Source organism: Mauremys reevesii, linkage group 3, assembly GCF_016161935.1.
Source record: "Mauremys reevesii isolate NIE-2019 linkage group 3, ASM1616193v1, whole genome shotgun sequence".
NCBI lineage: Eukaryota > Metazoa > Chordata > Testudines > Geoemydidae > Mauremys > Mauremys reevesii.
In genome coordinates, this window is record NC_052625.1 from 152416078 (window position 1) to 152430921 (window position 14844).

The following is a 14844-nucleotide window of genomic DNA, read 5'->3' on the forward strand; positions in this document are numbered from 1 at the left end:
CCGGTTTAAACCGGCTGGAGGGCTGGATGCGGCCCCTGGGGCCGTAGTTTGCTCACCCCTGTTATAAAGGATATCCAGGCCACACTGGCTTATTCTCACCAACTGAGGCTGCAATAATATAGACTAAAAGTTTATTTATTATTACACATTATTACTTTGTATTATTATAGCACCTAGATATGCCAGCAGAGATGGGAACCCCATTGGGCTAGGCACTGTACATACAGATAGTGAGAGACAGTCCTACCCTGAACAGTTTACAGATTAAGTAATACACACAATCTCAATCTGTAGCGGGTTCTGGACCCTTATAAACCTCGTACAAGCCCCTGGGCCAGACAAAGCTGCAATATTTGCTTTTTCATATGTTTGTTGGCATTTGCTCACATTTAATCTTTTTAAAAGCTACAATAAGTTTGAAGGAAATGTCAATCTCAGCTTTTAAGTGAAGTACAGCTATGATGTACTTTATTACATGCTCCTATTTTGAGTTGTTAATATCAGAGTAAAATATGTGTGATGCAGACTATCCCACTGCTCGATGGCTGGAGTTTAGAAGAGACCTAGGAGTTTCTTCATATTACCTAGGATTGTGCAGCTTACCTTTTCCCATCTCTTGTGGCAACTGAGAGGGGTGAGTCTCCTCTGAAGAGCTGACAGAGCACTGGATACCAGGGATACTTAGGCAAGCCTGTTCACTCACTGCTTTCATACTTGAAAGGAAATGCCATTTCAGACTTCTCCTACCCACAGGCTTAGACATCCTGGTTAATTCCAAGGACTGGTAATCCCTAAGATACTTCCTGAAACTTAAGCAATTTTTTTTGCTTAAAAGGCACAATCTTTTTAACATGGAGGGAAGGGGAAAAGAGAAAGGTCTATAGCCAGAAACACCCTACACAGTTAGTTTCTTCAAGTGCTAAATATTCGCTAACAAAGAACAGTTATGTCCTTCCAAGACTTATATGGTAAAACCACTAAGTGGACTGGCATACAGGAAATCATTGTTGGCATTCAGTTTCTCTCACATGCATCTCTGTAGCACTATTAATTCTGTATTATGTTCCATGGATAATGAGTATTTTAAGCTACGTTTATCCATTAGAAGTGTGTGTTGCAGCATTCTAAAACTAACTGCAATCCCCCCAAACAACATTATAAATATATTCCCCATTCCCAGCATTTAGTTTTTGCAATAAATAAGTGATCTACCTCTATGTTTTCAAACAGGCAAAAAGACACATTTGTGCTATTGTTTTGACATCAGTGAATTCAGGCTTAAGACAGAGGACTGGCAACTCCACTCAGTTTCCCACAAAGCCAAGCACAGATAAAAGAGCAGTCACTCCAAAGCTGTTCCACGTAGTTCTGCTCTGAAAGATGCCTGCAAAAATGGCATTGATGATTGTGCATGTGTCTCATATTTACAAAGTAAAAAGATGTTTTTTCTCCTAAATGCCAGCCCTGCAAACTCAACCTAGAGGCAGAGTAAAGCTGGGTTCTTTCTTTCTCATGCCTGCCCGCCAGTATTAATGCCAAATCAGTCCTTCAGCGATGCCCATACAAACTCATTGTCTCGCTGGGCTGTACAGGTGTAACTGACAGGAAACTAATACACAACTCCATCGATGGTGCATAGGAAGAAACAGACTCCAGGTCCCACAGCCTTAGCTCTGTTGACTCTGCAGGGCTAACAGGAGCAGAGCGCTTATTTTTGTCACTAAAACGAGCAAGTTTGTTGAGTGAAGGTGCCATTCTGTGGGATCACTTTTCTGAGTAATAACAATTAATCGAGTACAACCAAACATACAATCTTCCCATCCTACCGTGTTCTGGGGTCACCATTTCTCACTCTATATGCTGGGCCTAAGTTAACGGCTTCTGGAAAATAAATAAACAAACAAAACAATCCTAAAGGTTCATCTACATTGAAAGTTAACATTTCTTCCTGATCAGATTGGAAGCCAGCCCTCCCAACTGAGTTACCTTCCAAAGTTCAGCCCATTAAAGAGATACTATAAGGCAAGTATTTATAAATTCTTTCCACAACCAGGAATGTTTCCAGCTGGCTGAAATCACATAAAAGCAAAGGCAGCACAAGCCACTGCAGAGATGGGGACAAATCCAAGTCCTACTGAAGACAATAAGCAGAGAGTTACTGGGATCTTGGTTTTCTAGTTCTCACTAGCATCTCATGTTGCTCAACAGGGCGATACGTTCCTCCTTAGTCAACACCTTTGACAGAAGGGATGTTTTTTCAGCAATGCTTTTTAATAGGTGCTTGGTTGACTGACATCCCCATCATAATTTTATTTTAACTTAAGAGGAGCAAGAGACACTGATGAGCTACTTAGACTCCTGGTCACTCTACAAAAGCTCCTGGGTATGCTGACTGCAGATTAAACTGATGACATAAGCCACAGAAGACAGGTACAATGGTTTTTGGCTTTAGGTGTAGCATACCCATCTGTGTACTGTCTAATGTCTTGTACCCTCCTTGCGAAGGCATTCTAACAAAGCTATTTTCTGGTTCCTCCTCATGAAGCACAGCTCAAGCTTGAGTTCTGAAATGTACTCTTCCCAAATGTATTTCCCTCTGGTGAGGCTCTGCCAATCCTAGAGTGCTTTATGTGCTCTGTCCTTTGCTGATTGGTCTTCACAAATCTCAGCAGGTTAACGATGGCGGCTGGTGTAATTCCAGGAATGCGGCTGACTGCTCCGATCTGTAGGCAGAAACAGTAACAGATCAACTGGAGAACACCCGAGTCTCTGAAGCTTTCCAATGAGCCTTATTCCAGCCAGTGATGCCCAACTCCAAATAGAGACTAGACACCCGTACAGAGTCCCTTGGACAAATATGGAAGCATTTGGTGTTTAGATGGGATTCCATCACTGTTCCATCCCCATCCCTGACCCAGTGCCTCACCGTCTGGGGGCGGTTGGAGTCTAGTTTCTCTCGCACTTCCTTGGACAACGATGCATCAATGGCAAAGTAATCTAGGTCCTCTGGCAGCTGGAGAGCTTCATCTCGACGTACTTCCTCTATTTCCTGCTGCTGGCTGGCTACATGCCACTCATAAACAGCTGCAGTGGGAGTTGTGGGGGGTACAGAGAAAATAATAATAAAGATACATTTACAGCACAGGCACTCTTGCCCCCAGAACTAGGACTTCTGGGTGGGATTTTCAAAAGTACCTAAGAGCATTAAGACTCTGACTGCCAGGGACTAGGGAGCTTAACACCTGTAGGTGTTTTGGAAAGTTTCACCAACTCAGCTTGCAATGGGAATGAATAAACACAGACAATGTTCCTCTCCCCCAAGGAGAGGCTGGTCCTCTGGGGCAGCTTGCAAGCCATTGGTGGAGTGGTATGGTGGGAAAAAACAGGACAGAATGAACAATGAGACAATTCCTCTCGCACCCCAAGAGGAGAATAGGGGCCTCATGTGGAGGGTTGGGGGCCAGAGATGAATGGGTCTGGTGCTCTGGTGACAATAGTTCTTTCCCCACTCAAGTCCATGCAGAGATGACTGTGGTTTCTGCTCTGTGCTCCTTCACCACTGAATGAGCTCTAAAGCCACTGAGCAGATCTGGTTACGGAGGACTCGCAGACTCTTATACCTTCTATTTTCAGCCTCTCTGCCAGTTCTCTCCATTCAGCAAACTTTCTCAGGGGCTCTGGGATAGCTCTTGCCAAAAGCTCCATAGTGACCTCTGGATATTGAAGGATGTCAAGGGCACTGTGAAAACAAGAACATGATAGCAAGGTCAGAGAATTACCCAGAACAGGTTAACAGCTGTTCCTGGTGAGAGACACTGAATTTAGCTTTGGCAAGGTCAGTTCAGAGATGAATGATCACAGAACCTATCCCCTTTTGCTGCCACCACCAGATGAGTAAGGGAGAGCAGCTCTTTGTTGAGAGGAGGGCACATTTGGGTAGGCAAATAGGGAGAAGGTGGCTACATAATGGCATCTGAGGAACCTTGAAACTGGAAAGTACCTCACGAGGGAGTTTTCAGGTATTGACCTGAAAAACAACAAAAGGGAAGGTAAAGAGAGGGAAGATGAGGAGAGATGGAGGGACTAGGGCCACCGTGACCAAGAACTGCTACCACTTGGCCTAGCTGAAATGAGTTGGTGGTCTCAGTCTAGTTCCTAGGCCCACATCGTCCAACCATCACCTCCCTTGTCAGAAGTCTCAGTAGAGGCACCAAGGCTGACCAGTGCTAAAGAGTGGAGTGCCTTTCACACAACCAGGGAGACAGTCGCTCCAGAGCAGGGTTGAGGCACATTACATAGAAAGTGCTACTTTGCCGCAGCCAGTGCTATGCCTCTTCCGTGGCTAAAGACAGGCTGTCTGTCTACCACCACACCACCTCCACAGAATTAGATTTACTAACTGAGTTTTAGAAAGCAGAGGAGAGAAAAGGAAGGGCCTCTTCTGCAGAAGTACGCACTAGACAGACAAGAAAGGATCAGCTGTAGCCTTTACCTGGTAAGTGAGCTTCGACTGGTGCTTATGGGAGCCTCTGGAACCAGCCTGGACCATTTGGTGGCGGTGAACTGAAGAGATTTTAGCACTGCTATTGCCTCCTCTAATGCAGCCTTCAGCCGAGATGTCTGTGCATATCGCTGTTGGGACACACAGCCAGCTTCCTCAAAACCTTTGTAGAGAGAGTGTGCGTGAGTGAGAGAGGGTGCACAGACAGGGCTGTGAACATCACCAGGAGAAGCGACTGCCTACCTCGGAGGGTGAGCCTGCTGTCTGCATTGTCGGGCCGTAGAGACATGCGGAATTCCACTCGGCTGGTGAACATGCGGTATGGTTCGTTGGTGCCCAGGGTGGTGAGGTCATCAATCAAGACTCCGATGTAGCCCTCTGTGCGGCTAATGATGAAAGGGGGCTTGCCACTGACACGCAGGCCAGCGTTGATCCCAGCAATCACTCCCTGCCAGAGAGCAAAATGGTCACAGGAGCTGCTGCGAAGCCAGCACAATGGCACTTCCCTGATCCACACATGTGGCCAAATACAAGCCACTAGATCCGTGTAGCATACTCCGTGTCACATGAGGTGTGTGACGGTCTGTGATGCTTTAACAGCCCTAGTGGTTTTATTCCCACATTGGGAAAGAAGAGGCTCTCCACATCCCTTCCAGAGCTCTGAGGATCCCCTCTTTGTTCTCCCCCAACGCAAAGCAATGTCTCATGTTGACTCTCTTTCAACCTGAATGCTAGGCCAGGCTGCTTGGAGTTAGTCATCATTGCTACTTAATCAATTCAGAGGGGCTAACTGGTGAGCGACCTGTCTGTCTGTCTGTCCACTGAGAATTCTTTTTCTGCAGATCTTCCAGCTGCTTTAGTCCTTGCTACCAATAATCACACCTGTAACAAGGGAACTAGCCTCTTGGGCTGACATTAGGATTCCTTGGTATTTTTTAAAACTACGTTGTAGGAAAGCTGTTCCTGAGACTAGCAGGGCCTTTGCTGCTGAATGCTCCGACGGCCATGCGCGCATAATCCCAGACCATATCCACAACTCAGGCAGTGCCCAGCTGGGAACAGCACTGGGATCACTTGCAGGAGGAGGAAGAGTGACAAGGCAGCCACTGTCTGACACAGTACTATATGGTTTGCAGTGCTGTTCAGTACCATTAGATTGTGGGGGTTTGGTTTGGTTTGGTTTGGTTTTTACTGTCAGTGCTTCTCCACTCACAGTCCAGTGCTGCAGTTGCTGATTGGGGTTTGAGTTCTAAGACACCTTCAGTCAATGTAGCCGTTGGAGACTTTTCACATGTGCTCCCAGTCATGCCCATCAGGAGTGCAGTCTCCACACTGCCCATTTGGCTGTGTCTACACTAACAGACTTTGTAGCTGTAATGCATCACTAGTGTGACTCCAGCACTGGTAATCAAGGTGGAAGCCAAAATGCAGGCAGGATGCAGGTGAGCTGTGAGTAGTGTTGGATAACACGGTGGCAAAGCTGTTCCCTGGCTGCACTACACTGTTACTGCCATTGGGGGTTGCACTGGAGGTGAATTACATCTACCAGGCTTGCTAGTTCAGAGAAGGCCTTTCAGGTTATATCCATTCCCCTTCTGAGTGTGGAACATGCACTCCCAGATCTGCTCACCTGGGCTGCAGCTTCTTCATAGCCTGTGGTGCCATTTATCTGTCCTGCAAAGAAGAGTCGCTGAACAAGACGGGACTCAAGGGAAGCACTGAGCTGACGGGGGTCCAGAAAGTCATACTGAACCCCATAGCCTATTACAAGCAAACCAGACAGACAAAATCAGTCAGTCATCAGGGAAGAAATTCAAACACTCCTGCCCCATTCCACAGAATAAAGGTGTCGGAATTCCCACTGAGAGCCCAGCATGATACTACACCTCCCCACTCACCCCCAAGTGCAACGGCATGTAGGTTTTTTTCACACCCTCAGCCTCTGGGTACAGTAGATGTAATGTAGACTCCCCTCCACCCCCTTCTGTGGAAAGCTGGTCTGGAAAGGGCCAGCTCACACTGGTTGGAGTGATCTGGCCCTCACTTACCTGGCTGCACCATCTTGGCTTTCTCCAAGCCACGGATGCACGCAATGACCTGCTCCTGGAGCTCCGGCGGCAGAGTCATTGACATCCCTTGGGGGTAGATGATGTTGGAATCCAGACCCTCAGGCTCCAGCCACAGCTGATGAATGCGGTTTGGAAAGCGCAGAACTTTGGATTCAAGCGAGGGACAGTATCTGCAACAGGGAATAGCCGTCAGGACAAGAGCACTGACCTGGAGAGAAGCAATCTCTGACAACAGCCCTCCCAGAAGGTACACAAGGGAGACCCAGAGGGCTTCAGATACACAATCAGATCACTACACACAGATCTCGCCAGGATCTCTCCATACTCACCGGGGCCCTCTTGTTGTCTCCCGTACATGGCTGTTCAGGTGAAGGTTATCGTGGATGATTTGGTCCACTTTGGCATTGGTGAGAGTCCGGTAGCATGAGAGCTGATCTTCTGGCTGACAGAGGTCAAGAATCACTTGGATTTAATCCAACAATAATACTTTGCACTTATTTAGCACTTTTTTTCTAAAGACCTCAAAAGGCTCTATAAACATTATCTAACATTCATAATAGCATTGAAAGGGGGTAGCGTTGTCATCCCCGCTGCACAGATGTTCAGTGATGTTAAATAACAAGCTGAAGAGTGAATCAGTGGCAGAGTAGTAAAACCTTGGGAGCCTTGAAACCATGTCCTCTGCTCTAATCAATACACTACCTACCCAATTACAGCACAGATATCCCAAGGAAGGTGATGGATATGGGTGGAGGTCCGTGGCATTCCAGCTGGCCTTAGCCTTCCTAGCTAAGAGCTGATGCCTCAGAGAAGCTGAATTCTGAGCCATCAAGGTGAGGTAACTGGACACCCTCTGACTGAACGAGTCAAGCACTGACAAGACCACTTCCTCAGCCAGCAGACCCCACCCACACACTGCCTTGATGGTACTGATCACAGCAGTATAGGGATCACCCTGAGAGCATTCTCCCAGCTCACCCCAACTGCATGTGTATTGTCAGCATTCCATCCCACCTTGATCCACACAGCCTCACTGAGGAAGCTGAATGGCACAGGAGGGTTGTCAGCCATGTGTCTCTCCAGAATGCTGAAGTCAATAGAGTCTTTGGCCAGTCGAGGGGGGGTCCCAGTCTTCAGCCTTCCCACAGCAAATCCCAGTTTCTCCAAGGTCTGAGCCAGCCCAATGGAAGGCTGATCCCCTAATCGCCCAGCGGGATGCATCTTTAAGCCGATGAAGACCATCCCCCTCAGAAACGTGCCTGTAGTCAGGACAACACTCCCAGCGTGGACTTTGCTTCCATCCCCTGGAATACAATCAGTTTATAGAAATAAGCACATTTCATATTAACAAGCCCTTGATGTTTCTGGTGCTGTTACCTAGCACCAGCCCACATTCTCCACTGAATTTGCGTGTGCCTCTTGTCAATACAGAGAAAACTAATGGAGACACAAAACCAGGTGTAATTTAACCTTCCCGGTACGCTGTCTCATCCTCATCTGAGGGGACAAGAGCGAGTGCCAGTGACCAGAGCAAAGCCCAATTGTTACCTGAAATTGGGCCAGCTAGTAAGCTTAGGGAGGACTAATGACCTACCAGAGTTTGGCAGAAAGCAGCATGTTTATTATACTGATAGCTAAGCTCAAAGGAAGGGGAAGGGGTTACACTCACACTCGCATACTCACGCTCCCGGGACAGGCACAGCACTGGAGATGTCAGAATCCTTGAAGGTAAGTGTCCCACAGTGCAGTGATGGATGGTGCGATGAAGAGAAGTCTTCCCGAGGCACGATTGAGTGCAACGCAGTGAACCACTGGCCAAGATGGTCTGGACAAAGGGCCTTCACAGGAGGTACAAGCTTGTGAGTGCCCCCTGGGGCACATGGCCCCTTCCCCTTTTAAGGACCTGCTCCTCGTGGCCTGTGACTAGAGATGACTTGGCCGCATCTGGTTGGTCACACTCCACCTCGGGCAGTGTCCATGCACTGGATGTGTGATCGCCGCCTAATCAGAGTCCCAGACACCTTGTCTACCTGGAAATTCTTCTCATCTTCCAGCTGTTCAACCAGCCCATTCATCCCACAAGCATTCCAGGAGGGAGAGGGAGGGGGAGGGGGAAAGCCACTTCAAAGGTATTCAGAGAGGGAGAGGAGACAAAGGGGCGGGGGGTATAACAGACCTTTTGAGCATACAGGTTATACAAAGCATAGTTATACAGAGCATACAGATCACTGCTGCTCCTACAACACAATAAGTTGTGGACCCACATTTTGATGACATGTGACAATGAAATGAAAGAGACCCTTTCCTTCCCCACCAAGAACTAACGACAGAGACAGCTGGAGGGTCCTTGAGTGCTTAGAATTTCTTTCTGATGGGAAGAATTAAAATTTTATCCACAGATTTTAGGTCCTCATCAGTAAAGTGACAGAGGAAACACAAGAACTTACAAACATGAAACAGTTGTAACAAAAAAAAAAAAGGAAAAGCACACTAGACTAACAAACAAATTTATTGTTTTATGAGCAGCTGAGCTGAGCTTGCTCTCACTTTCTGGATGCATGGAATGGAACAACAGACACATATACAGACATACAGAGAGAGAACATGAAAATGAAAAGGCATAAGTATACACCACAGCAGAGTCTAATCAATTGAGATGAGCTATAAAAAGGAAAGGAAAAAAAAATTTGAAGTGATAATTAAGATGGCCCATAGAGAGAGTGAGAGAGGAGAACATAAAAAGAAATAGAATCAATTGGTGTACCAACCATTCCCAGTCTTTATTTAGACAGTTTAATGGTATTAATGGTATCAATTATTCAAATTCATTTCAGTCTCTCTGTCTCTTTTTTTTTTTTTTTTTTTTTTTTGTTGCACCACCTTCACCTGTGTCACTGAGTGGTTAGGAAAGGTTGAGTGTTCTGTCCTTTTTTTTTTATTATAATTGATTCCTGATGTCAGATTTGTGTCCATTTATTCTTTTGCGTAGAGACTGTCCGGTTTGGCCAATGTACATGGCAGAGGGGCATTGCTGGGGCATTCATTTAACATGAAACAGTTAAAGTAAAAGGCCTCATCAGTGCAAAGCTGCTTATTTTCATGTTACTACTAGGGAAAAGCAGCAAAGAGTCCTGTGGCACCTTATAGACTAACAGAAGTTTTGGGGCATGAGCTTTCGTGGGTGAACACCCACTTCGTCAGATGCAGGGAAAGGTGTTGGTCTGGCAGCAATGGTGGCTGAAGTTCTTCTACTGAGATAGGATGACAACCAGATAACCACAAAATAAGCATTACGAACAATTTCTTCTACACTTCTCTCATGCCTGATGGCTATCCTGAAAAATCCACTTCTAGGGACCAGTTCCATGCAGTTCTTCATCTCGATGAGACTGTCAGCAAGAGTGTCAGTTAGTGCTACGTGTGATGGTGATGGCTGTAATGTGGATAACACTCACTAGAAACCGTACTAAAGAAAAATATACTTTTTCACAAATCAAACACTAGTTACATGGAAAGGAGTTTGTCTTCGGCACACCTGATTAACCCAACAAAATCTTCTCATATAGCCTGGGACATATTCTGAACGATTGGTCTAGAGATAAACCTTTGTAAATCTGTTCCCCAAATCACCTAGTTCTCACACCCACACTGCTTTCGCTCATACTTAACCTAAAGCAGATTAATGAAAGACTCCTTATCCTTTTACCAGTCCCAACTTCGAGCACAAGTCAGTTTGAGGAATCAGACATGTTTACTCTCATGGTCCCACTTAGGACCAAGACATAACCAACCTAGTGAAGCACCTTGAGCTTCCAGTACGTACCTAGAATGACCCCACTGACTTGGCATTTCCCAGGACGGTCTGGCTCTGGTTCCATCAGGAGAAGATCCTCCACAGATGCCTCATGAACAGTCAGCAGTGGAGTGTTAAGGATTTCTTTCTGCCATGAAAGGAAGTACTGAGTGTCCATACATCACTAAGATGGGCCTGTTGTCCCCTCAAAATAACATCTCAGAACCTCTTCCCCAAAACATTCAGCAACAGCCTCCCTCCTGGATACACAGAGCTTCCTTTCCTTCACCCCATTGCTTTCCCATTCTGTCATCAGGTCATTTCACTGTACTTGTGATCCAACTCACTGTCCAGGACATCCAATTACTGCACTGTTTGGGATTTATTAAATGGAAATGAAGGACTAATAGATTTTAAGTCCAGAAGAAACAATTAGATCATCTACTCAGATCTCCTGTACAACACAGGCCAGACATTTTTTAGCCAGTTACCTTGCATTGAGCTCAATAACTTGTGTCTGACAAAAGTATCTTGCAGAAAGGCTTCCAATCTTGAAGCCTTAAGAGCTGGAGAATTCATCATTTCCTATTCCCTAGTGGTTAATCACGTTCACTGTTAAAAAAATTGTGCGTATTTCCAATTTGAATTTCTGGTTTCAGTTTCCGGCCATTGATTCTTGTCATGTCTTTTCCCACTAGATTAAAGAACTATTTAGTACCTAGTATTTTCTCCCCACAATACACCATAATTCAGTCACCTCTAGATTTTTTTTAATAAGCTAAACAAATTGAGCTCTTTCAGTCTCACATTGTAAGACACAGTTTCCAGCCTCAAATTAGTTTTGTCTTTTCTCTGCACCCCCTCAATTTTTCAACATCCTTTTAAAAATGTGGACACCAGGACCACAGTGGGTTATTTGTTTCTCTAATTAGACCCAGGTTTTACTTCTCTCCCATTTCCCTTGACCCAATCAAAAATTTCCCTGTCCCATTTTGCCCCATTACGTCTCTTCTCCCCCACGTCATTCTCACCTGCATGTTTTCTTTATAGAGCTTCCTATCAATCTGGGCTCGGAGACCCCACACAGCAGGACCCTTACACCGGTTTAGCACCTTGTAATGAACTCCAGACTGATCACAGATCCGAGCACACAGCCCGTCCAGGGCATCTACCTCTCTCATGAGATGCCCCTTTCCAATGCCACCAAAGGAAGGGTTACATGACATTTGCCCTAGAGAAAACACAAGAGCCTTTTATCATCAGCTAATGGCAGCCTTGCATTTTCTGAACCCTAGCATTTATTACTACTGTTTAACAAGAAGGTAGCTCAAGGCCACAGTATCAGAACTGGCCATTAGACCAGGGAACTTGGCTCCTAGCCTCATACTCATTCTATACGTCTATGCTGCTTCTGAGACATCACAGAAACTACTAAAAGGTTAGTTACATATTGCTGTGTGGCCACAGAATCCACTGGGTTTGGCCACACATGCAAAGCTGCTAGGGGACACAGACTGTGTGCTCCACAAGTATGCCGGTGAAGCTCAGCTGTTTCTCATATACATCATAGAAAGGCAATGTAGTTACTGAAGTGTCAAGCCAAGGACAGTGTTTCAGTGACAGCTAGCTAGCTAGACACTCAACCTGAGCTCTGGTCTACACTACAGATTTACATTGGTATAACTGTCACTCAGGGGTGTGAAAAATCCACACCCGATGTGCAACATTGTTATACCAACCTCCCCGCCCAGGCCGGTGTAGACAGTGCTGTCAGCGGAAAGCTTCTCTTGTTGATAATAGCTGCCACCTCTTGGGGAGCTAAACTAACTACACTGATGGTAGAGTTCTCTTCCGTCAGAGTAAGAGCGTCTTCATATTAGCATTACAGTAGCACAGCTGCACCAGTGCAGAGCTTTAAGTGCCTGCTCCTAAGGGTATGGCTACACTGGCGATTTGCAGCGCTGGAAAACCTCCACCAGTGCTGCAATTAGTAAGTGGCCACACCTGCAGGGCACTTCCAGCGCTGCAACTCCCTGGCTGCAGCGCTGGCCGAACACCCCTCTCGGCATGGGGAATAAGGATTCCAGCGCTGGTGCTGCAGCGCTGGTCATCAAGTGTGGCCACACACCAGTGCTGTGATTGGCCTCCAGGGTATAAGGATGTATCCCAGAATGCTTTTATAAATTACTCTCTTTGTTTTGTTATGCAGCCTCTCTTTGTTTTGTTGTGAATGAGTTCCATGCAGAGCTCCGTTGCCGTTGATCTAAAAAACAAACAGAGCTCCTGTTTGCTGTGATCATCTGTACCTGGCTGTAAACAATCAAATGAGATTGCAGGCAGGGAGGGAATGAAACAGCGGGGAGTCGTGTTGGCTGCAGGCTGTTTGCAATTAAGAGTTAAGACTAAGGGGTTGGAAACATGTTCTGATTTTTCAAGTCAGGAAGCTAAACACACAGTGTTGGCTCCAAAAATCCACTCTCTCTCCCCCCCCGCTCCCTGTCACACTAGACCCCACTCCACCCCCCTCTTTTGAAAAGCACATTGCGGCCACTTGAATGCTGGGATAGCTGCCCATAATGCATCACTCCCAGCAGCGCTGCTAATGCTGCAAATGTGGCCACACACCAGCGCTGCAAACCGTAAGTGTAGCCATACCCTGAGATGGAAGTAACTGTAATTGAGTGAAGGACATAAGAGGGACATCTCAGAGCAATGAGAGGCATCGACCTTTTGTGATTATGGCCACATCCATGTTATGGGTACTACAGCGCTGTAGCTATGCCATTATAGCAGTACAGAATAGAGACACCTCTACTCTGATATAATGCTGTCCTCGGGAGCCAAAACATCTTTGTGCGTTATAGGTGAAACCGTGTTATATAGAACTTGCTTTGATCTGCTGGAGTGTGCAGCCCCCCCGAGAGCTGTTTTACCGCATTAGCCAAATTCGTGTTATATCGGGTCACGTTATATCGGGGTAGAGGTGTACATCCTAGGCTGATGAAAGGGTTTTTTCCAATGCTTTACAAACTCCACCTCCCAAGCAGTGGTAGCTAGTTTTTGGAAGCATTCTTCCTTCCGCCTTGGAGCGTCTGAGGAAAAGGGTGAGGGGGGCACAGATCAGCCTAGCTACTGCATTCAGGGTGTGAATTTTCCACTCCCAAGCGATGCAGCTTTGTCGGTCTAACTTGTACCCATAAACCAGGCCTAGGGCTTGTAATGGACGAGGCCTGCTGGACCCTAGACGTGCGCAGCTCTCCGCGGCTCGGTGGCTGTGACCCTTTAGGCGCCTACGATCAGCCGGGGGCTGAGAGTCTCTGCGCCGGGCGCTGCCCGGGAGCCCACGCGACGCACAGCGGGGTCACAGCGCAGCGGGAGCGGCTCCGGGCTCCGGAGGACGCGGTTACCGATGGTGTCGGCCTTGTGCGTGACGAGCAGCGTCCGGGCCCCGCTCCGAGCCGCCGCTGCCGCCGCCTCCGTCCCGGCGTGGCCCCCGCCGATAACGAGCACGTCCCAGCGAGGCGCGGTGCCGTCGCTCCCCGCGCGCCGGCGACAGGGCAGCGGGGCGGGCGGCAGCGCGCGGCGGCGGCGGAGCAGGAACATGGGGGCGGCTCCGAGACCGCGGGATCAGCCGCGGGGTCAGCGGAAGAACGAGCCGCGGACCCGGCATTCCACGCTCCCTCTGGGCGCCGCCATGTCTGCGCCCTCCTGACCCCGCCCCTGGAAGGTCGCCGACAACGCGAGGGCGGAGCAGGAAGTCGGCACCATCGCGGCGGCCCAGGCGCAGCAAGCGCGCCCCGCCCGCACTGGAGGACTGAGGGGATCGGCTGCGCGGCCTCCCCCGCCCGCGGAATTTCCCAGGCCGCGAGTCACGTGCCCCGCCCCGCCCGCGTGCGTGCGGCCCCGGGGAGGGAGAGGAGCCGAGCCCCGCCCCTCGCACGCCGTGGCTGCCCCGCTGGCCGTAAGTGACGTCAGTGGCTGGTCTTTGTGGCTGCCCCGTCACGATTTCCCAGCCCGAGGCCCCGGGGTAGCTCATGGGGGGGGTGGCTCGCCTGCCCCGCCTCTTCTCCTGCCCCCTGGGGAGCAGTGGAGCCGCGGTGGCTGGGGTCCCCGCGCTGTCCCCGCGGGGAGGTGTGTGTGTGTGTCTCTGTGTTACATGGGCACGCAAACAGCCGGGTGTTTTTGTAATTTGGAAAAGCGCTGTAGAGAATTCAACTGCGGGCTGCCCTCTGCCGAGCCCTGAGGGAAGCTGTTGCTTTGTTCGCTGCTGGTCTCTTTCCCTGGCCGAATAGAAATTGTAGGGCCTACAGTAAACAAGAACTTAGCGTATGCAAAACACTGAAACTAGTTCAAACTGTTGCCGGCACAAAGGCCCGAGGCGACAGCAACAGTGGTTCGTTGGCAGGTGTGCTTCGCTTCCAATAAACACACCAAGGTGGAGAAGCAAACAAAGGTTTATTTGAGATCTCAAAGCGGTGCTT

General features: G+C 48.2%; 1 protein-coding gene across 2 annotated transcripts; it reads right to left on the reverse strand.

Moving 5' to 3' along the window:
* Positions 1-114: 114 nt before the first annotated feature.
* On the reverse strand, positions 115-14182 carry MTO1 (mitochondrial tRNA translation optimization 1). 2 transcript variants are annotated; one of them, XM_039532287.1, is made up of 12 exons: positions 13771-14182; positions 11395-11594; positions 10394-10511; positions 7585-7874; positions 6900-7012; positions 6550-6740; positions 6132-6262; positions 4745-4949; positions 4493-4664; positions 3621-3739; positions 2927-3084; positions 115-2723 (listed from the first exon to the last, which is right to left on the reverse strand). In XM_039532287.1, exons 1-12 carry the CDS (start codon positions 13964-13966, stop codon positions 2538-2540), a joined length of 2079 nt encoding a protein of 692 aa, XP_039388221.1. In that variant the 5' UTR covers positions 13967-14182; the 3' UTR covers positions 115-2537. The 2 variants fall into 2 exon arrangements, with proteins under 2 accessions (XP_039388221.1, XP_039388222.1); XM_039532288.1 differs by lacking the exon at positions 13771-14182 and adding an exon at positions 12103-12221.
* Positions 14183-14844: the final 662 nt, after the last annotated feature.